This window comes from Cheilinus undulatus, linkage group 16 (genome assembly GCF_018320785.1).
Source record: "Cheilinus undulatus linkage group 16, ASM1832078v1, whole genome shotgun sequence".
NCBI classification, from domain to species: Eukaryota; Metazoa; Chordata; class Actinopteri; order Labriformes; family Labridae; genus Cheilinus; species Cheilinus undulatus.
Genome location: NC_054880.1, coordinates 9300038 through 9322037, shown reverse-complemented (window position 1 = coordinate 9322037; position 22000 = coordinate 9300038). Strand labels below are relative to the sequence as shown.

Here is a 22000-nt window from a genome sequence, read left to right as displayed (position 1 = left end):
TATAAAAATATCTTTTAATTTGTGTCCTCTTTTCTTCCAGTGTTTATATTAATCAGGGGGAAAATTACCTGAAATACATTATATATGCAGCAACAGAACTTTAGGATTATGAGAAACTGATTCTAATTTGTAGCTCATGCTGCTACATATCTGTTTTAATGAACCAGACCTGCGTGTTTATATCAGAGGCGTAGTATTTCCTGTTCCTGTCTGGTATTCAGGAGCTTGTGTCCTCAGAGAAGTGAACCTGAACTCCCAGCACAGTGCAGTTAATCAATATGACCCAGAGCTGTCACCTATAAATCAGACACGTTCACGCCTGCTAATGTATGATGCCATGAGAGATATTCCATACATCAGTCGAGTGTGTGTCCGGGTATGTGTGTGTGCAGTCATTTCTCAGAGTGCTTCTTCTGTACCGCTGTCCGTCTGATCATCCCTCACTCTAACACACTCCCTTTAACTGACCCTCCTGACACTGATGGCTGATGGGAAATGTACCCGCATATGGTGCCAAGCGCTGCTGACCAAGGTCAATGCACACACTGGCGTGGGTGTTTTGCTGTGATGCATGCTGGTGTCTTGCAGGATAACGTACAGCATGGAGATGATCTACTGTGCACTGAGTTTGATTTCTGGTTAAATGCCAAATCCATGTGCATCACATTAAGAATTTGGTTTAAGGCTTACAAATGACATTACAGTTTGCCCTGAACACACTGAATGGGTTGGATTAGAGACACTGAAACCCTTTCCCCCCCAAAGCTTGAATATGTTGAAGGTAATTTTTTTACCCGTGGATTGCTGTTTAGATTTTTGTTCTCATCTTTCTCTAAGTGAAAATTTAAACATTTTACTGAAGATCCCAATCCATAAAAAATCTTGCAACTCTCATAAGGCATATGCAGACATCACATGTTTATATTTTTCTCAGTTGTAATTTGTTTTAGTTATTGTCCTTGTGTTTGTTTCCATGAAGCACCTTCATTATAAAATTTTAAAAAATCCAGCATTAATGTCTGGGCCAGAAAAAATGAACTAATAAAGCTGTATTTTTATCAAAACTGCAGTACTCCTCAGTGACCACTTGAGGCTTACCCCAAAGTGAGGTAATCCTCATCTGGTCTCATGTTAAAAGCCATCCAAAAAGGAAAATCTAAGAAGTCTTACATTTCTCTTCTTCTGAAACATTAAAAGTACTGTGCAGAACTTGTAGGCACATTTTAGCAAAAACTGAGGTTGATGTGAGCTGTAGATGTGACAATTAAGCCACCTGAGGGCGCCATCGGGTGGGATGGAGTATTGACACAACCCTGGTAGTGCTCTGGACATCTTTGCAGATGAACACGTGAATGGCTGAAAATTTTAGGCCAATGTGAGGCTTAGAAGAAGGCATTTGGTGCCTGATGGCACCATATAGCAGGAGGCAGGACTGGTACAGCCCAGTAGTTCTTGGGACATCTTTGCATATTACCAGGGAAGTGGGAAAATAATCCATTCAAAAAAAAAAAAAAAAAAAATCACAAAGTCCAAACCTTTAGGGTGGAGTAAAATGTGGATGTGGCAAGTAAGCACAGTATTGTCCAGACATGTTACCCCAAGTCCCTGTAGGATGTCCTGTGGATGTCCCAAGGGCCCAAAAACCGCCAGTGGTGTCCGATAGTATTCCCAGGGTAAAAAGGACTGGACAAAAGCGATGCCGTCGAGCTTGACCTTGGCTAAGTGTCACATCTTCAAGACTATGAATGCATACAGCTTTATGGCTGATTCACACACCAGCTTCTAGCTAAAAAGAAGCAAGTCTGCAAATGTCACAAGTGAGACGATGGCTGAACCTTAAAGACAGAAAAAAGGGAGGTGACAGAAGCATCCCTTCAGCTTTTTTTCATAGCAGACTGAGATGTTAACATTAGACCCTTTTCCATTGCCACTGTTGTTTCGTGTTTGGCAGTTTCACCAAGCACAGAGATTTATTTAAGCTAAGTTATGTCTCAGGCTTCACATGAAAACCCAGATCCAACTTATACCAAAAGAAGATATTTGAAAGAGCTATTTAGGTTCAAAACTTTGCAAACTTATCTCAACTAGCATGTAATAAATAACCCTCTCAAGTGTTGCCATTTGCACTAAAGACATCATGAAAACAGTTTGCTGTAGACACTAGCAGAGCCAGATTTGCGTAAAACCCAATAATATCACTGTAGCTAGTCAGCTGACTCTCACATGCCTTTGCCGGCTTCATAAGAGGTTGATGTCAGTACTGTGGGTTTTATAACAGCTGCTCTCAGAAGCCATCAAAACACAATTCCTGAATGTCTCTGCTTTAACTGATGTTAGAAAGATTACATAAAAATGTCAATATTTCTTGTTGGTTTGTATTCATTGTCACCAAACATCTGCCAAGGTCAGCAGTTATTGCACTGTGACACAGTGGCATTTACTATATGTGCCGTATAAATGACAGTCACGCCGCGTCCATTAAGCTGTTTAACACCTGCTCAAGATGTCTTGTAAATGTGACACTGAGTGCTTGCTGGGGAAAAGCTCCATCCTAATGAACTGTAACCCTGACATTTTACCGCCCATCACATCAGCGTGTAGAGAAGAGCACAGGTTTTATGTATAGACGCAAACGCACGCGTGCATGCTCCCCAGGAGGGAAATTAAGACGAGGCATTTATCAAAGAGCCAACACACAACCGCAGCAGCAGAAATCCACGGCCTTTTATGCAGTGAGCTGTAGGGTAAAAGCTCATTTAGAGGCAACATGTTTGAACTTGTGAACCTGAGTCTAATTATAGGACTGTAGAAAGGCAGGCAGAGGGAGAATTAGGAGGTAATTCCTGCTGTGGGAGAGGGAGACAGCATGTGTGGCCAATGTGACCACAGTATGTTTGAGAAAAGAAAAGTAGAGAGAGAGAGAAAGTGTTGTAGATTTGCCCATATCTGCAGTGTGTTTAGCACAGGCAGCTCTCAGTGGTGGCCTATTGTTGGTGGAAATCACAAGTGGCTCTATCTTGCCCTGCAGACAGCAGGAGAAGTGAGAGCTGTTTTCACCTGCTGTCTCTTCCTCCCACCATATTTTATTCTATTAGTATCATTTTTAGTCCTGCATTGTTGGAGTCTTTAACAGTCTGCATGTTTTCCACCCACCCCCTATCTCTCCCTCATTTTCTTTCTTATCTTTACTTTGTGGAGTCTGAAATTTGTCCCACTCATTTTTATTTCTTCTGTCTGATTTATCAGTCTGAGCTTTCTCCTTGTTATGTCTTGATTTCCAGCCTGATCAAAATTCCTCTCCTTCACACTGGAAGGAAATAAAGTTTACCACTGTGTTACATTGACTTTTCTCCTAAAAACACCAATAAACATCTGGAGACTCTAATTGCCTCTGTACATAATGCAGAATTTTTCCCAATTCTTTCTTCATGTACAGCTTAAGTTGCCCGACGTTGTAGGGTTTCTGTTGTTGTATTTTGTCCTTCATAATGCCCCTTTCATTTTCAGTGGGAGACAGATCTGGACTCCATGCAGGCTAGTCTAGTACCACCCCTCTTTACTGTGAAGCCATGCTGTTGTAACCTGTGCTTTAACTTGCTGAAATAAACCGTCCACGTTAAAAATAAACGTCTCGATGAAACCTGCATGTACCTCTCAGTATTAATAGTGCCTTCACAGATGTGAATGTTCCCCATGCCATGGACACTAATACACCTCCTCATGATCACAGATATTGGCTTTTGAAATTTACGTTGATTGCAGTCAGGTAGTCCATTGGTTGATGGCCATTATTTTGAAAAATATCTGAAACGTGGACTTAGACTACAGCACACTCTTCTACTTTAGCTCAGTCCTTCTTAGATGAGCTCAGAGAAGTCAGCAGTACACCTGGATGCCGTTGATATACAGTATGACTTTTACTTTACATAGTCTTAACATACATGCAGGATGCCTTTAATCATTTCATCTGACATGTGCTCTGTTCTTTCTGGAGTTTAAAAAGTTTGAAATAACAGTATACAGTAAAAAAGGAAACTTCTTCTTATGGGCTCTTGTGCTTCCACAGGTTATGAATAGGAAATCTGTGAGATTGTATACAAATTTAGATGAAACCTAATGATCCAATAAAAGACCTTGAAATTATATTTAATAGGCATCTACTGCTATGCCTAAGCATGCTGATGACACACAATTATGAATGCAACTCCTGAATGCACATTGGGGGTCAGGAAGTGGGAGACGGCCTTTAGGAATGAATGGGAACACAGGAAAATTAGAAGGTTACAGCTCTAAATGGACCTCTATGCTGCAAGTATCAGGAAAATTTTTACATACAATGAATACAATTCCTATACTTTGCCATAAAAAAGAAATTTACCACAGTTTAATCGGTTTACCTGGCGTGGAGGTGATCAATATCACAAATTTCTCAATCCTGCAGGAGCCTAGCATAGTTAAGAGGCTAGCCGAGCCTTTTTAACATATTTAAAGCCTCTTTGTCACAAACATGCTTTTAATTGGAATGGTGATTTACTATCAACTGAATAAACCTTGTGGAGTGAGTGATGGAGATGATGAGCCATTCACAAAAAAGCCTGTGCTACAAATAAACTCTTTAATGTGAGCTTCAGTGACTAGCTCCCATTTGAGTGCCAGTTTCCTTTCCTCCATCCTCTGTTGTTTTTAAATCTACATCTAAAAATGCAAACTGATAAAAAGTGAAGAGCCATTTGGAAACCAAACAATCATCTGGATCTTTTTAAAGAGATGGATTTCCCATCCAGTGTTAATTTTGTCGACTAAAACTATAACTGAAAATGTTTGACAGCCTTTTTTACATGACAAAAACTAAACGAAGACTAGCCAAAAATGGATCTGTGATGACGAAAACTGACAAAAACTCAGTTCAGTTTTCGTCAAGGTGACTAAAACTGGACTAAAATGTTACGTTTTTTTTCTGACATTCAAAATCTGATTTTTTTCCACTGTAGGTAAATCTGTCAAAAAAACAATGCTTCTGTTTCTCTTCTGTCTCTCAGCTGTAGAAAACAGGGGCCCCAGGTCTGGCAGAGTGCACAGAGCACACTACCATGACTTAGTACCAGATTTAGGCAATAGAATAGATGCTAGGATAAAAAGTAAAGACTAAAATCTGAGGACGTTTATGGACTAAAACATGACTAAAACTAAAAGACGTGATCAGAAGACTGAGTCTAAAATTGAAAATAGCTGCCATCATGAGTGAGACTGGATCGACATCAGCTGAGGAAACACAAAGATCAGAGTTAAATATGCTAAACTGTGACACTGAGAAAAAAAAAACTAAAATAATTCTAGCTCTACATCGTGTAATCATGGATGTCCAATTTGAAAGCTAAATAAAAGTCGTCTTCTTACCGCTTCCCCCTTATTTCATGTTGAATAATGCTGAAAAATAATAGATATACTAAAACGGATGTGCTCAGAGGAGTACAGTAAATCTGTGCAGACCTTTCTCTGAGTTGAACTTTTGCAGACTCTGACACTTAAAGTTTATATACTGACCATCTGAGAAGAGTCTGACAGTGTTAACCTTTAAGGGAACAAAGATCTTCAGAGTGAAGAATCAATAAAGCTTTACAGTATGGCTGCTATATTCAGCTGTGCAGCATCCTTAAAAGTAAGTTACATTTCCATTACATGTCTTTCCATCTCAGTATTTTTTCTCACTGACATGTCATTTAGATTAGAATGAAACACTTGTGCCCTTATTAGCAATCGATTATTCTGCCCAATGGTGCAGTTGAGAACAACAAAGATGGAGTATAAACCTCTAGACTGGGTTGAAAATATCACTATTATACAAAATAGATTCAAAACAGCTAACTTCATTTTAAGTCAGTGTATTTTTTTCTTGTAGGTGTTGATGTGCTGAATTTGTGTCACAAATTTTGCAAATCTACATAAAACAGTGAAGGAGTTGTTTATTTCAGAATTGGTTTTGATGTCTGATGAAACCATTTTGACAAACCACTGTGCAAAAGAAATTCAGGGTTACATTTTGTCACCTGTGCAGTGTTTGGTAAGTTTTAAAGCATTGGTTCCCAACCAGGGGTCCAGGACCTCACGGGGGGCAAAATTAGATTTGTAAATTTTGACTAAAACCATGATAAAGCAGTTAATATTAGTTTATATGAAGGTCTTTTATAAGAAAAGCATGCACATGCCTTTTTTAGGGTTTTATCAGTGAACTAATCAAAATCTATGTTAATTTTTGGCGGCAGTGTCACTTTATCCTCTCTCTTGGGTCCTAAGGGGACCCTTAGGGACATGTATGGGGGGGCTCCAAGGAAAAATGGTTGGGAAACACTGTTTTAAAGAGTCTTTAACTCCTCCATATTAATTGAAGAAAATGCACATGCTCCAATGCAGTGATTCCCATTTGTTTTTAACACACCGCATCATAAAACTCAAAACTTGGTTAAAATGATAGCTCTGCTATAATTTCAGTGACTACTGTGGGCTTGTTTTGTGCTGCAGATCTTCTTAATTCTTGGGTGCAATGAGGTTGCAAGGATGGCAGGATGTTGCAAAAGGGAGGAATGTGACCATGGCTGTCCTGCCCAGCAGCGGGTTCTCCTTTTCCACTCCAATCTAAAATGCAGACAGTGTCTTGGACTTGAACCACAACCACATTGTTGAATCTGCACTGACTTCAGTGCTGAAGTCATCAGCCCTTGTTGCTTAGCCTTGCCTTACTGTGCCCCCACCCCATCACATACGTGGGGAAGTTGTGTCAAATGTTAATAAAAACACAACAAAAGTGATTCTTATAACCCTTCCAACCTCTATTAACTGATTAAAACGCATCAATATTTAACCCTCAGGCCCTTTTAGGGCTTTATGATTGTATTTTTTGCCCTTACTTTGGCAGTTACCATGCTAAGATGATGATATTTGACAAAAATGTTCATTTTTAATGAATTTTTGAAATTTCATTTTCCACACTGTGTTGACAGAATTTTCCACTGTGTAGACAAAAAACTCACACTCCCCCTCCTAAAGCCCTTTTAGGCCACATTGACTACCATTAAAACCAATTATTTCCATTCTACTGCCACTGCAATACAGAAATTAGAAATCCTGTTAATTCCTCTGTAATTCAGTCATTCAGTGGTAAAAAATAATTGTACACAAAAAAAAAAAAAAAAAAATGCCACCAAATTTCGCCATTTTTCAATGTTTGCAGAGAGGCATTGTGGGATATAAAGACCTTGTTTGAACTGATAGGATATATAAGTGACTGTAGGCCAGGGGAATTCATTATTTAAAATAAAACTACTTTGGGTGTTTTCTATGGGTATCAGAGTCTGGTGAGAAATTAAAATGATAAAAGATGAATTCATATTTGCTATATTTGATGAGGACAGCAGTTAAGGAACAAAAATGTAAAAAAGTTTTTCCGTCATTTTTTATATTTCTAAATATATCCAAGGTCCTAAAAAGGCTTTTAGAGGGAGAGTGTTATTTTTTTTTTAATTTTTTGTTATTACACAAAACTTAATAGTATATCAAAATCAGTGTTGCTGCTAATCACTGACATATCTTAGACTGACAATCCCTGCATTAAAAAAAAAAAAAAAATCAGCGTTTACATTTTTCAAATAGAAAATAATTCAATTTTTTGTCTCAGAAAATGTGGCATAATGTAAATAAACTGGCATTTATAGGGTTAAAATTATGAAAAATTATACACATCTGCTATACATGAAGAGGACTGGAGTTGAGGACCAAAAAAAAAACAAAACAGTTTTTTGCATTCATTCTTAATACTTTTAAATATATCCAGTGTCCTAAAAGGGCTTTAAGAGGAAGAGTGTGACTTTTTTAAAGGAGGGCCTGAGGGTTAATGCTCAAACTGATAATATTTATTGTTTTTTGGAAAATACACACACATATCCTAAATTTGATACCTGCAACATGTTCCAAAAAGTTGGGGCAGGGGAAAGAAAAGACTGGGAAAGTTGTGGAATGCTCAAGAAACACCTGGAACATTCCACAGGTAACTGGGTTAACTGGTAATAGGTGATAGACACATGACTGGGTATCAAAGGAGTACTACTAAAGACTTAGTCTTTCACAATCAATGACGGAACAGGGCTTTACATGTTGTCAAAGACTGCTTGGTCAAATTATCCAACAGTTTATAAAAAGCATTCCTCAACATGCAGTTGAAAGAATTTGGAGATCTCACCATCAGTCATAATATAATCATCTTTTCAGGTATCATTAACAATAGGAAATACACAAATGTTTTAAAGCACCATATGCTTCCATCCAGACTACATCTTCTTCAGGGATGTCCCTGATTATTTCAGCAAGACAAGCCACATTCTGCACAAGTTACAACAGCGTGGCTTCACAGTAAAAGAGGGTGATCCAAGACAGGCCTGCATGTAGTCCAGACATATCCTTAATGAAAATGTTTGGCACATTGTGCAGCAACAAAACCCCACATTATTGAGCAACATTAGCTGTATTTCAAGCAGGAGTGAGAAAGAATTCTTCCTTCAAGACTTCAGTGATTCATGCCTTCAGTCCCCAGAAGCTTACAGTGTTGTTGGAAGAAAGGATGATGCAACACAGTGGTAAACATGCTCAAGTCCCAATTTTTTAAGCTTGCAGCAGGCGTTATATTCTTAATGTGTGTATTTTTTCCAAAACACAATTTTAGTCAGGAACACTCCCATCATATAAATTATTTAACCATTTTATCATAGTTTTACTTGGTGGAAGAGGCTCTGCTGAAAAGATGCCCAAGCAGCATGCTTTTACTCTCCAGGGAGCACGAGACTAGACACCCCCTTATAGATGGATGCATTACTGAGAGTGTGTGCTGAATACAGTAAAATTAGTTCAAAAGCATTAAAACCTAGTTACATGACTCTGAATAAGAGGGTGCAGCTTTATGCTATGAAGGAGGAGGCTGGGGTGGAGGAGGTTAAGCAGCAGCTAGCAGGGATTAGTGAGAACTATGACTATGACTTTTCTTTTTACAATAAGAACCACTCAGAAAAAGTATTCTATGCTCATGTTTGGTATACTTTTTCTGCACTAGCTCGACTTTATGAAATGAAAACTATTTTTCTTTAGTTTAACTTCTTGTATTAGATACAGGACCTCCAAAAACACAAAACTGTCAAATTGTTATTCAATGCCCCCTATGTGTATGGGGGCTGGCAAATTAACCTCACAATGAACAGAAAAAGAGCATTTCACTAACTGTTAACTTTCAATAAAGGCAGTGACATCAGCTAACAACAGACTGGACTGAGATGAACTGCGCTGTGATTTTACATTGTACTGTTAGAGGGGCAGGGTCATTTACCTACTGTGGGCTCATGACATCACAAGCCCACATTTTGGCTCCGCCCAAATTAAACCCAGCCAGGAAAGAGGTGAAAAACTTTCTAACGGTCACAATCCAAAAATTGAGTCACATGTAGATCTCACATTCACATTTTTACAGCAACCATATTCCAACATATCTAGAGTAATAAGACACAAAATTTGGATTCAATTTTACAGGGTTTTTAAGAGGTTGACCATCAAATATCTTGTCTTTCTGCTTTCTTGAATAAAAAATAGGTTGGAAATGATTTGCAATTCACTATGTTCTGTTTTTACTGACATTTCACACAATATACCAACTTGATTTGGAATTGGAGTTTGAACATTTCATTTGAAAAATGATTTTCATCAACCTTTTTTTTAGGAAACAAACTGCTCACCACAAGTTTGTTCCCAATGACTCCTTTGTTTTCAGGAGTTCAACCACAGCAATCACTACCTCGACTGACTCTAGAAGAAGAAATAAAGCTGAGACGTTTGTTTCAGTTCTTTATTAAAATCATCTTTTTATTTCTGTCCTGCTTGCAGTACAGCACAGTATTGTCATCACCCTCACTGGTGTTGGATGTATCTGAAGCGTTACGGTGATAGCATCTTACCGCTGTCGCCTCGGTGTGTTCATGTAATTGTGTCATCATGCGATACTATGTGCTTGTTTGTGTGTGTATGAGGAGCTGACAATAAAGTGTAGCACAACCAGCCATCATCTCATACAGTCAGTCAGTACAGCAGTATTAATACAAGGCCTTGAGACATTGTTCAGAGGTGTACAGGCAGAAACTGTCAATGCGTTTCCACTGGAGGCTAAACTTGGCCTTGCCAGGGCTCAGGGCCAGTAAATGCTTTATATATTCCAAAACCAAACTGAATCACCTTTAATTTGAATAATGCAACATAAAGACATAAGAGGTTAAACAAAAAGGCCATACTGCTATCCGAAGGCAGTGGGTTTTCCACAATCTGCCAAATACTTTGAGAAAAATATCAATTTAGAAACCCCCTTCAGCTGGAAAATAGAGGGGATACTGCCGCTTTAAAAACGTGTTCATGAAAACAAAGCCCAGTTTGTCCATTTTTGGCCTTAGTGGAAACCACACTAGCAAACACGTTAAGCCCTGCCCCTGACATGTGTTGTATTAGCTTTACCAGTTCTGTAAAATTAGAAAGAAACAGTGTGTTTGTTGTGATAAATCCTTTTTTTGTTTTACAGCACAGCCGCTTGGCAGATACAACACACTATGTACGTATAACAAAGTCCTTAAATATACTGTATAAGTCGGTTGGCAGGGGTAGCTGTGCGTGTTTGTATATAGTAATACAGCTACTAAGAAATGCAAAATAAAGCCTGTGCTGCTCGCTACATTGTGTTCAAAAGAGGTCACCTTACTCTACACTGTGGTATAAATCCAGGCTCTGATGTGAACCCGAAACAAGGTGGAGAGTCGTGGTAAAAGCTGCTGTATCCATAAAAGGTTTAATTAGTCAGTAATCTATAGCCCAAACCAAAAAATAAAGGCTCCTCTGGGTAGACAAACACACGCCGCCACTGCTACAGTGACACGGTCATAAGACACTAGCACACCCCTCCACAATGTCACATTGTTGAAATCTTAGCGTTAGCTACAGTCGATAGCTAATGGAGGCGGATGGTTGGTCTTTAGTGAGCAAAAACACAGTTACATACTGGTCTCTGTTTCCGCTGGGGAGAAGGACTGGGCAGGAGGTTCGAGACAAGGAGAGACAGACAATCAGACAAAAGAGACATATTCATTTAGATAATACCGAAAATTTAGTATACAAACTCATATAACATATATCTTAGCGATTCGAAATATACTATCATATATATTTATATATGCTTTTTTTTAGATGAAATAAATATATTCACAGATACTCTTGTTTTTTAAAACAGACCAGCTTTACAATAGCAGACACGCAACAACACAATGGATAGACATGAGGAGAAAAGAGACGAGGGGAGAGATGGAAAGTTTGGTGGCTCATTTCTCTGATGAAGCTTTGTGTTCACACTGTGAGCAGCTGCTGAGCTGAGAATTTATAAAATTATCTGTTTATGTGAATAAATAAACAGTCAAAGAAATGATGTGACTAGACCATTAAAGATTGTTTGTACTGGGGATGTTTAGCATGAGCTGCCCACGGTGTGAATGCACAGAAACCCGTACCACTTACTCCAAGCTTTTCCTGCTTCAAAAATAATTCACAGAAGATATTTGTTGATTGTAACAGGCCAAGAAAATCCTGCCTCCAACTTGATTTCATTAAAGCCAGGCGTACACTCAAGTGATTTCAAACCGATCCTGACGCAATCTTTGAGCTCCATGAGCTTCGGGGCTGACTTTCAGCCTGATTGTGTGTTGTTTGTGCTGCAGTGTAAAGGGGGACATGAGGGGCCAACATGGTCCAATCAGCTGCTCCAGACTGGTCGGATGGATCTCTGACATATTTCATATTTTCATCATATGACTGCACAAAGTGAGAGCAGAATCCACAACTTTGGAGTTTCGGGAATGCCCGTGTGATGTTCCCTATCATAAAAGATCTAAACAAGCAGGAAATAGGCCACACTGTGGCCCCCAGCTGACAATAATGATGTGTTGTTCATGTATAAGCTGCTCTAATAGCTGGCTTTCAATGTGATTGGTAGGAGCTGTTCCTATTTTCCTCTGTTATTTCTTATTAAGTACACCTCAGAGTAAAGGGCTGATTTTATTCTGCTCTGTGTGGCTCCAGGCTCCAAATGTTTGTGTTTTAAATCCAGTTCAAACCAAAGAGCTATGATGGGAACGGCCACTCTGCAACTTTATAAAAGCCTGTAAGTTCACACCGACACAACTCAAGGAGACGATGCATCGTTTCCAATGCAACGGCTCTTAAAATCACTCAATTTAAAGCGGTTTATCTTGTAGGCCATTGTGCAATAAATCTGTCTCTGCAAGAAGGACTGCACTGCACATTCACAGTTTTGATTTTCTGTATCATAGTCATCATATCAACGTGTAAGATCAGGCTATATCATTCCTGCTTATCACTAATTCCTTTGTCACTATCGTTGCATGACAGCAAAATTTCACAGCACACATAAACACAAAAGTCTTTGCCAGGGCAGTTTTGTTCTAACTTAAGACATCTACTGCAAATCATATTTTTCTCATGGGAGAATTCAGCCACTAAAGCCTGGAATTTATAATCTATCAGTGAGCATAGCGCCATATGTTCTGCGTATGTGCAGAGCTGATGGAATGACAGGGGTGTTTATCAGGGCTGAGGTTTCCATTTAAAAAGATTTTAAAAAATAAATGTAGAGATGTAGCCTAATAATTTTCAGAATTCATAGCACAGCACCATCAGACAGCTTGACTGAAACTGCAGTGGTTCAGAGAGCTACAACTGCTACCCACCGCATTCTGAAATGGTTTGATTGCGTCATGAATCTTTGGTGTGAATAGGGCTTTACACCAAACATCATGCAAACTACTCTTGGAAATCTATAGTTTTGTTGAATTATACTGAAAAATTAACCCTCTGGGCTGAAAGAGTGTCGTTGCCCAAAGTGAAGGAGTTCAAGTGCCTCGGGGTCTTGTCTACGAGTGAGGGTAGTAGGGGCAGCGAGATTGACAGGAGGACCGGTGCAGCATCTGTGGTATTGCAGATGTTTTACCGCACCATCTCGGTGAAGAGATGAACCGGAAGGCAAAACTCTCAATTTACCAGTCGATCTTCATCCCAACCCTCACCAATGGTTATGAACTTTGGGTAATGACAGAAAGAACGAGATGAAGAATTGGGCCAAATGGGTTTCCTCAGCAGGGTGTCTGGGCTCAGCCTTAGAGATAGGGTGAGGAGCTCTGGCATCTGGAGGGATTTCAAAGTAAAGTCATTGCTCCTTCAAGTTGAAAGGAGCCAGTTGAGGTGGTTTGGGCATCTGATTAGGATGCCACCTGGTTGCCTCCCTGTGGAGGTTTTCCAGGCATGTTCAGTTGGAAGGAGACTCCTGGGTAGACCCAGAACTCGCTGGAGGGATTATATTATCTGATTTGGCCTGAGAACGCCTCAGAATCCCCAGGAGAAGTTTGAAAATGTTGCTGGGGAGAGAGATGTCTGGGATGACTCACTTAGCCTGCCACCACCACGACGTGACCCAGGATAAGCAAAAGGAAATGGAAGAGCACTGAACAATTTCAATGAGAATAGGCCTAGACCAGTCTACATAAATCATAGGCCAAATCATTGCTAAATTTGTCTGACTTTGAGCCAAAGTCCTACTAGATGAGGATGTAAAATAATTGGTCTGCTATACTGAATCAAAAGGATTCTATCTGGATCACTTAAAAGAGCAGGAACTCCCGTCACTAGCTGATGGTATATTTGTTAAATTTAGCTGCTTGTTTTGTTTGTTGGGGCTGATGTGTGCCTGTGAGAGAGATGGCAGTAGTACTTCAATCACTGTTTGTATTTGTTTGAGCCACACAACCAAGATGATAGATCTGACTACAATCTATGAATTCAAAGGAAACTTCATTGACATTTTTCAGTGTCCTGACCTCATCCGCCCAGCAGCTGACCACTGGATTATACAGTGTGAGCACAAAAATCTTGAGCTTTTGTTGTGCATTGTAAAGGTTTGGTAGCAGAGCTGATATTCCAGAGTCGGCTTGAAATCACAGAGTACACGCCTGGCTTGAGTCAATGTTTTTGAAGGAAATTAAACTTCAAACTGAACAAAGAATTTCCCTGTCATCAGTGAAAATGAGGGACTAAGTGTTTTTAACATAGCACTTGATTCTGACACATATTTATTACTGTCATGGACTTTGAATAAGAAAGAATATCTCCAAATATTGAGATGCTAAACAACAGTTTTCTATAATGCTACCCACCTCCACAAATAATTATATACTATATGATATATTTAGACAGCTTTTCTTTTTCTAAAAGAATCAAATAAACTCCACACAACAGATTTTTGATAAAAACATAGCTTCTCTTTTTGTTTTCTTCAGCTGAAGGAAATTATGGCTCAGATGCAGTTCCAGGCAAACGACAAGAGCTGACCAGACTGATAGAGGAAACATGGTTCAGACTTACTGACTGTAAACACAATCAGCATTGTGTTAGCCACTAGTATTAAAACTCCAGTGATGTTCAGTGTCCAGATGGTAAATCCTAGTTTAGATGGACATTAGCAGCTAGCCTAGCTAGGTCCTTGACATCGGAGTGCAACTGCTGGTGTCAGCTCCATCATCTTTAGCTTTAAATTCTGGAGGTGCTAAAGTATCTTCCATACACTGTTACTCATATCTAGCACGGCACTCAAAACTCTCCTCTGCACAATTTAATCTTAACATCAAAACAGCACTCCACGAGATATTCATAGCTTTTAGTCACATCACTACATAAAGACCTGGAGGGCAAAAAGAGTTTAGAACAATGGCAGCTTCCACTGAACACTACGTGGTGCTGCAGCATGGGTGCTTTTATTCTCTATCTTTTTAAAACATTCAATGTTTGAATCTTTTGACTGCAGAGAAATTGAGGTATCAAGTGAAACTGTGAGTTTCTTGTAGTGGTGGGAGTATTGATACTAAAGTATCGATATATCGATATTTATCAAGTACTCTTTTGGTATCGATCTCTTTAGCAAAGTATCGATACAAATTGAGTACTATAAAATACGTCTCACCACTGCTTCTCCGCCGAGTGCCTCCTTGCCTCTCTTCCAGACTGTTTTGGCTTTACTGCCAGTCCATGTCACATGGCTTTAAGGACCAATTGGACATGTCGATCCTGCTGTACCATGTGACTTTGAGGACCAATCATTAACAGATTTCAGCACATAAAAACTTTGCTCGCATATGAATTCATTTTATAGTGATGTGAACCTGGCTGTCTTTCTCACTCAATGTGGCCCTCAAGTAAATTTCAAAACTGTAAGAAAACAAAAAATACTGAGACCACATGCCAATACCATAAAATGTATAAAGAACAAATTGTAGAAACATAACAAGATAAATATTTCTATGAAAATCTTTGATATCTTGTATTTCTTACATTTTTGTTTCAAATTAGTGGGTATAGATGGCTAAAATAGCCCTTCTATCTGAATTAAAAAAGAAAAGAAATTGGTTATTTTGTGGATATTTTAATTCTATATACAAGTTTGTGCTGTGATTATAGTGTATTTATTTTATTTTTTTACTTAAACATTGTAATTTAATTGAAGTTTCTCCCTAAATGACTTTCTGAATGACCTGCATATGCCTTTTTTAACTTTTGAAAGTTTGCGAGTCCAATATTTTACTCTTTCTTCAAAAGTATCAGTATCGGTATTAGTATTGATAAAATTACATTAAAAAGTATCGGTATCGTATCGAATTAAAAAACATTGGTATCGCCCATCTCTAGTTTCTTGTTAGATTTCAGAGATGCTGAGAATAATTTGTTTCATGTTAGAAATGTAAATATTAATTTCATTCAAAATGATTCAAAATGTCCAAAAATAGATATATTTTTTGAACATACTCAATCTAAATTCATTTTTAAAAAAGGAGCCAATGCGAGCAAAACAAACCAAACAAGCTTAGATGAAACTATATATTTCGGATCTTTGCTTAAGGTACTTTTGTTGAACCGGACCTTGGAGAATTCAAACTGATGACCCCTGAATAAGGGGATACACTGTGAATCCATTTGAACTGACAGTCTGGATGGTTTTGGGCATTTTTAGTGTATTTGGGTCAATAATGCTGCTGTTTGGTTGAACCAGGATCACTGTCAGCTGTCAGTCACTGTAATCTAAATAAAATGCATTCATATTTGTATCAAGTTTGCACAATAATTGATAGTAGGAAAAGATTTATAGAAGTATTTCAGCTGTGCTGTATCATCCCCCTTAAAGGGACAGTGGAGCGTTTTAAGACCACTATACTCCATCCCTTCTTGCATAAAAAAATGGAAAAAACATGTAGGTGGCAGTCAAGACTGTCAACTTCCCCATAGTGTACAGCAGTAGGAAGCCGTTATGGCCCACCAGGGTCGGTTCCATGTGATGAAAGCTATGAATAATCTCATGGCAATTGAAATCTTTCCCAGCTTGGTAGCATCAAGCTAACCATGGACAACTCACTGAAGTACATACTTTTCAAAGTAACATATGGCAGGAGCAATTAGCATAAGGCTATAAGGAAATATTTATTCCCTTGCAACAATCTTTGTCCTCATCTAACAACACTTTGTAGCTCCACCTAGCATGTTAGGCTTACTCCTGCTTGATGGCGAGCTCACCTGGGTTGATAAGGTTTACGTCTGAAGAGTTGTGTTTAGTCTTGGCACCCATTGGATTGCAACCGCAAACAAAATGCTTAACTCGTTTTGAACTGTAAACCATTGCAGATAGTACACCATTGCTTTTTCATCAGGCTATGTCAACAGTGACTCAAAGTCAACCTGCTTCAACCCGTCACGTGTTTAGCACAAGAAACCCTACAATTTCCATCTCCATGTGTCTAAATTGTTGCAGCACACTTGAGTGGCTGACTATACATTCAGTCGAATACAGGGAGGGGAAAGACACTGCCTCCGTCGTCTTAGTTAGGTAGTAGAGAGAAATGGTTCCATGTGCGGCTTGAGTAGTATGGCACAGTGCTTACATTGTATTGGACTTAATGTATGTTTTCATAAATAGAACACCATCGATAACATTAAGAACAGCTATAACACAGAAGTGAAATCAAGACTCCAATGTATAAAATTGTAATATGATCACTGGGTGAATAATGTATTGCTCAAGAAAGATAATGAGATGAACTGCAGGCATTTGTGTGCAAATTTAAGAATGTACAAATGTGTTGGTGCATGTTTTAGTATTTGGTATGATGGATATTCTGTGAGATTAAAGGAAACACAGCAGCTAACGTTGTACAGATTGATGTCAAGCTCTACTTAAGTTTGGCACTCAGCTTTTCATTAAGCCAGCAGAATATCAGTCACAGTTGACTTACCCTGTTGTCAAGAATACAAACACAGAAAAGCACAGACACACAGAATAATCACATCAAGGAGAGGAGCCAAGAAGGGGAGGACAAGAGAGGAAAAGACAAGATAGATGACGAAAGATAGACGTGGAAATAAGGAGGTAATGAAAAAGAGTTAAAATAACGGGGAGAGCGGGTTAGAAGAGATTAAATGGGGGAGTAAAAAAGAGAGGGAAGGGTGCATGAGTAACACAGAGAAGACAAGGTGGCTATCACCCACCTCTCCTTCTAAACAACAAGGTATTGATCATACACAACACAGGTGCCTTGGTAGGGCATCACAGTTCTGCAGGGATGTAAACAGTTCGTTGAGGGAAAAGGAAAGTTGGGGTAAGCAATTTGTTTAAGGAGAAATAAGAACACTGTTCTTTGTTAAAGGCTTCTGAGAGCAGCAGGCATACAGTACTACAAAGTTCCTGAGCCCTCAGTAAGCATTAAGACCCCTCTGAATACAAATGATCATTCTGCTCTATCATTGAAAGCCCTTTACTGTCTCAAGCAAAGGAGTCTCCATCAGTGGAACCTTTTCAAAGGTCTGATTTGCTTTCAGTGTATTGGTGTACCCAGTTAAGAATGCAAGTTGTTTCAGTGGTTGTAGTCTTTCACATACTTAGAGGCATGAAAAAATAACAGTAAGCAAATGATTGCTTCTGTTGTCCTTTGACCTATGCAATTGGACTTGTTTGGCTTTCTGGATTGTTTCTTTGTGCAGAACGTTAGGAAAGGGCTCAGTGCGTTCACGACTTGGCTGTGCAGCCATGTTTGCTGCTGGTCAGATTCACATCCAGATCACCTGCTTTGGATCAGCCTTGCAGGGCCCTTTTTAATGGTACATTGTTGAACTTCAGACCTCACTCTCCACACTGGAGAAATGGGCTGAGCCCCTTCGTGAGCAAAGGCTCTTGGCTTTGAGTGGTAAATGGGGAGACTGAGGAAACCTCTGGGGCTGAGGTACAGAGCGCAATCTCTGGTACTGTAGTTTAGCACTTGCAGAAGCCATGGATGAGGGCTGGGGTGCCCCTGGAGTGGATGAGACCACAGAGGGAGAGGATACAGAGGAGGATGAGGTAGGGGGAGGAACATGGATGGGGTGAGATGAGGACGGAGGTGCAGGAAGGGCAGGGAGAGGGGGTGGTAAGCTGGGAATGTGGGCAGGAGGTGGGGATGGTTGTCGTCCCCGATCCCTGTCTGCTCTCTGTGTCCGCTGCTGGATGCTGAGGTTTGACTGGCTGCCAGATTTGGATGGGTTTTGAGAGCGGTCGGGCTTGGAGGAGGATGAAGAGTCATGTTTGGGCTTTTGAGGACCACCAAAACTCTGGCAGTGCTGGTACAGCTCTTCCTGGCTCCGGGATGTTACGCGAGCCCATTTGGAGGAACGGGAGTGCGGATGGTGTCGGGGCGAATGACAGGAGGAACATGCCGCATGCCCTCTTCCCTTGTCCTTTGACTTGCGCTTAGTCTTCTTCTCATCCTGTATGTGGAGTTTGTCCACTGACCAGTATCGTCGAGGAGGTGGTGGTGTCAAAGGAGGAGGAGGCCAGTGTGATCCTGATCCCCACCCTCTTTCTCCCCCATCTCCTCCACCACCACCTCCACTGGACCCCCATCCACTTTCTGCTGTCCCCCACCTATCTCCTCGCTCCAGGAACAGGTCATCTCTGCTGTTGATGCTGCCTGCTTTTTCCCTCGAGGGGTAGGTACTGAAAAACCAGCCTCCCCCTCCAATCCCTCCAACTGCCCTGCCTTCATGATCCTCCCAGTACCGCTCAAACTTCCCAAACTCTCCAGAAGATCCATCATCATCTGAATATATGCCGATGACCTTATCACGTTCCCGCTCCTCATCAGACATTGTCCTTCCTCCTCCACGCCTCTTTCCACGCTCTGTTTTCCTCCTCTCCATCTCAGAATCTTCCTCCTCAGCCTCTACTTCAGACTCCCACTCATGAAAGGACAACCCTTCCTTGGAGTGCATCTCACCTCTCCCAGTCCTTCCTAACAATGGCCTCCTCTCTCCCTCCATTCCCACAGCATCCCTGTCTGAACTTTTACTTTTCCTCCTTTTGGAGGAAACAGGCAACAAGGGCAGAAAGGCAGATGGAATAGTGTCAGAGGATGGGTTTCCCCCTCCCCAGAACTTGACAGATGTTGAAGGCTTACTGCTAGAGCTATGATAGTGCTTGCTGTTCCTTCGTCTGTGGTGTCTCTCTTTCCCTCTGCTATCCTCCGCATCCTCTCTCTCTTTTTCGTTGCGGTCCTTCCTCTCGTCATCACCTGGGATGTTCCATCCGTAGCTTCTGATTGAGCTTTCGCTCTTTTTTCTAAAAGACTCTCGTCTCAGGGGCGGGTATGATGGGTAGTCTGGGGTCCCTGATTTGAGTTCCTCTCTTTTCTCACCATCTCCCCCCTCCTGCTCTGATCTCTTTCGCTCTCTCTTCCTTGTCTTGTCCTCTTTCTTCCTCTTCTTCTTTGCTTTGCGTCGTTTTCGCTCCCTTTCCCTCTCCCTCTCCTCTCTCTTCTTCTTCTTTCGACCTTTCTTCCTCCTCTTCCTCTCATGCTCCCTCTCTTTGTTGTGCCTCTTCTCATCTCTACCCACTCCTCCATCTCCCCTGCTTGTCGTTCCTCCCCTTACTCGCTCTCTGTCTCCCCATGATGCCCACCACTCTTGTAACTGGGCTAACTGGCTGCCTGTTCTTTCCCTGCCATAATCTCTCAGAGGGCGCGGTTTTCGGGGTGGGATTGGTGGAGGTGGCGGGCTGCAAGGCAGTGAGCGTGATGACATACGGCGTGAACGAATCTTCCTCCTTGACCCCAAAAGTAGGCTGGACTCCTCCGTGAGCAAATCGGAGTCATAGTCGTCATCCACCGTAAATTCCCGGTCACCTGCTCTATACCGGAAACTCAGTGACGAGTTGTAGGAGCTGTCACTGGAGCAAGAGGAGAGGGAATTTGAGCGAGAGAGTGAGACGGAGGATGACGAAGAGGATGATGATGATGTAGAAGAAGAGGAAGAGGACGAGGCACTGGAGCAGGTAGAGTAGAAACGACATGGGGAGGAGGGTGTGGTAGGGGTGTGGGTTGGAGAAGAAAGGGGGACAGGTAGAGGAGGAGGTGGCGGAGGACGTCGCCCTCTCCGTCCAGCTCCATCCCCATACCTTCCACCACCTCGCCGTCCAAGGGGGAGTATATTCTCATAAAGCGGGCCTCCTGATCCTTTCCTCCTTGCTTGAGCTAGGCTTCCTCTTCGCCAGAAAGGCGGTCTTCGTGGGGAAGATGGCAGAGGTGGAGGTGGCTTAGAGATTAGATTTCCAGGGCCTTGCTGAGGACCCTTCGGAGGCAGGCGTGGCATCCCTGAGGCTTTTGAGCCTCGAGGATTAGCTTTGGGAGTCTGCTGGGTGCCTCCTGCGTGTTGTTCAGAGGTAGCTCCTAGCCCCTCTGGGTCTATAGGACCATAATAGCGCTTATATTCATCTAGCCCTGTGTCTGCTCCTCCTGCTCCGCCTACAACTCCTCCTTGCATGCTCCAATGTGGCCCAAGGTTTTGCTGGAACTGCTGCTGAGCCTGGATTTCAGTGATTCCTCCAGCAATCCCCCCTATGCCCACACCACCACCACTACTGCCTTGGCTCAAGACTTTCTCTGGTTTTGGTCTGTTCCACCGATCTACCACTGCAAGTCTACGATCATGCCGAGGCAAGAAGGTGGAGCAGGGCATGGGGCCTTCTAGTAAAGGGCTGTTTGAGGGTCCCAGAGCCATTGCTGAGTGTCCTGTGGCAGGGGGTGATCCAGGAAGCATGGTGGTGTAGGTCTGCCCCTGTTGCTGTTGTGGGTGGTGCTTTTGCTGTTGTTGCTGCTGCACCATGGCAATGGCAGTCGTATTGTTTACTGTGGCTGTTACAAGGTGTTGTTGGGGTCCTGAAGGCATCGTGGTCATGGTGTGGTACTGGGGCAAAGTGCCTCCTGGTGTGGTCTCGTCCTCAAACTGGCAGCAACTGTACATCCCCTGGGTAGAGAGAGGAAAAAGAGATCGGAATTAGACCATCAGGCGATAAAGTATGACATCGAAGAACTGTTTGTATCTGGTGGAGACAGGAGGAAACAGGAAGGAAAAGCCTTTAGGAAGCTGGATCTGATTTTCAAACATCAAATCAATGATATCTTCAGAAAAAAGATAGTGGTGTAAAAAAGATGAAGCACAAGTCCCATTTTCCCAGCATTTTTTGTCTCTGGTTTCATTTTCTTCCTCACCAAAATTAAAAAAAAAGGAAAGCACAAATTGATTGGTATGATGAACTTGATTACACTGCATCCCAGTAGGTCAAAAATATCCTTGGAGCAAATGGTACAGTATTCATCATTCTGCTGTATCATTACCAACTTTAACCCATGGCCAGTGGCTTTAAAAACCAAGTTTTACATTAAATTCTGAGATTTTGCCATGTTATCTCTTGAAGAAATAGAACCCAGGGCCTACAAACAAGCCTTAAGATAAGAAGACTCCTGGTCTGAATCTCATTCAGGATCTTTCTCTGCAGCCTTTGAATGTTCTCCCAGTG

General features: G+C 41.2%; 1 protein-coding gene across 1 annotated transcript in view; it reads right to left on the bottom strand.

The window, feature by feature from the left end:
• Window positions 1-18965: 18965 nt before the first annotated feature.
• Window positions 18966-22000, bottom strand: part of grin2da (glutamate receptor, ionotropic, N-methyl D-aspartate 2D, a) — a 210360-nt gene continuing 207325 nt past the window's right edge. The window contains exons 17-18 of the mRNA XM_041808431.1: window positions 19208-21447; window positions 18966-19083 (exon numbers count right to left, since the gene is read on the bottom strand). Of these exons, the coding sequence (XP_041664365.1) occupies window positions 18966-19083; window positions 19208-21447 (2358 nt within the window). The remainder of the gene's footprint in view (window positions 19084-19207; window positions 21448-22000) is intronic.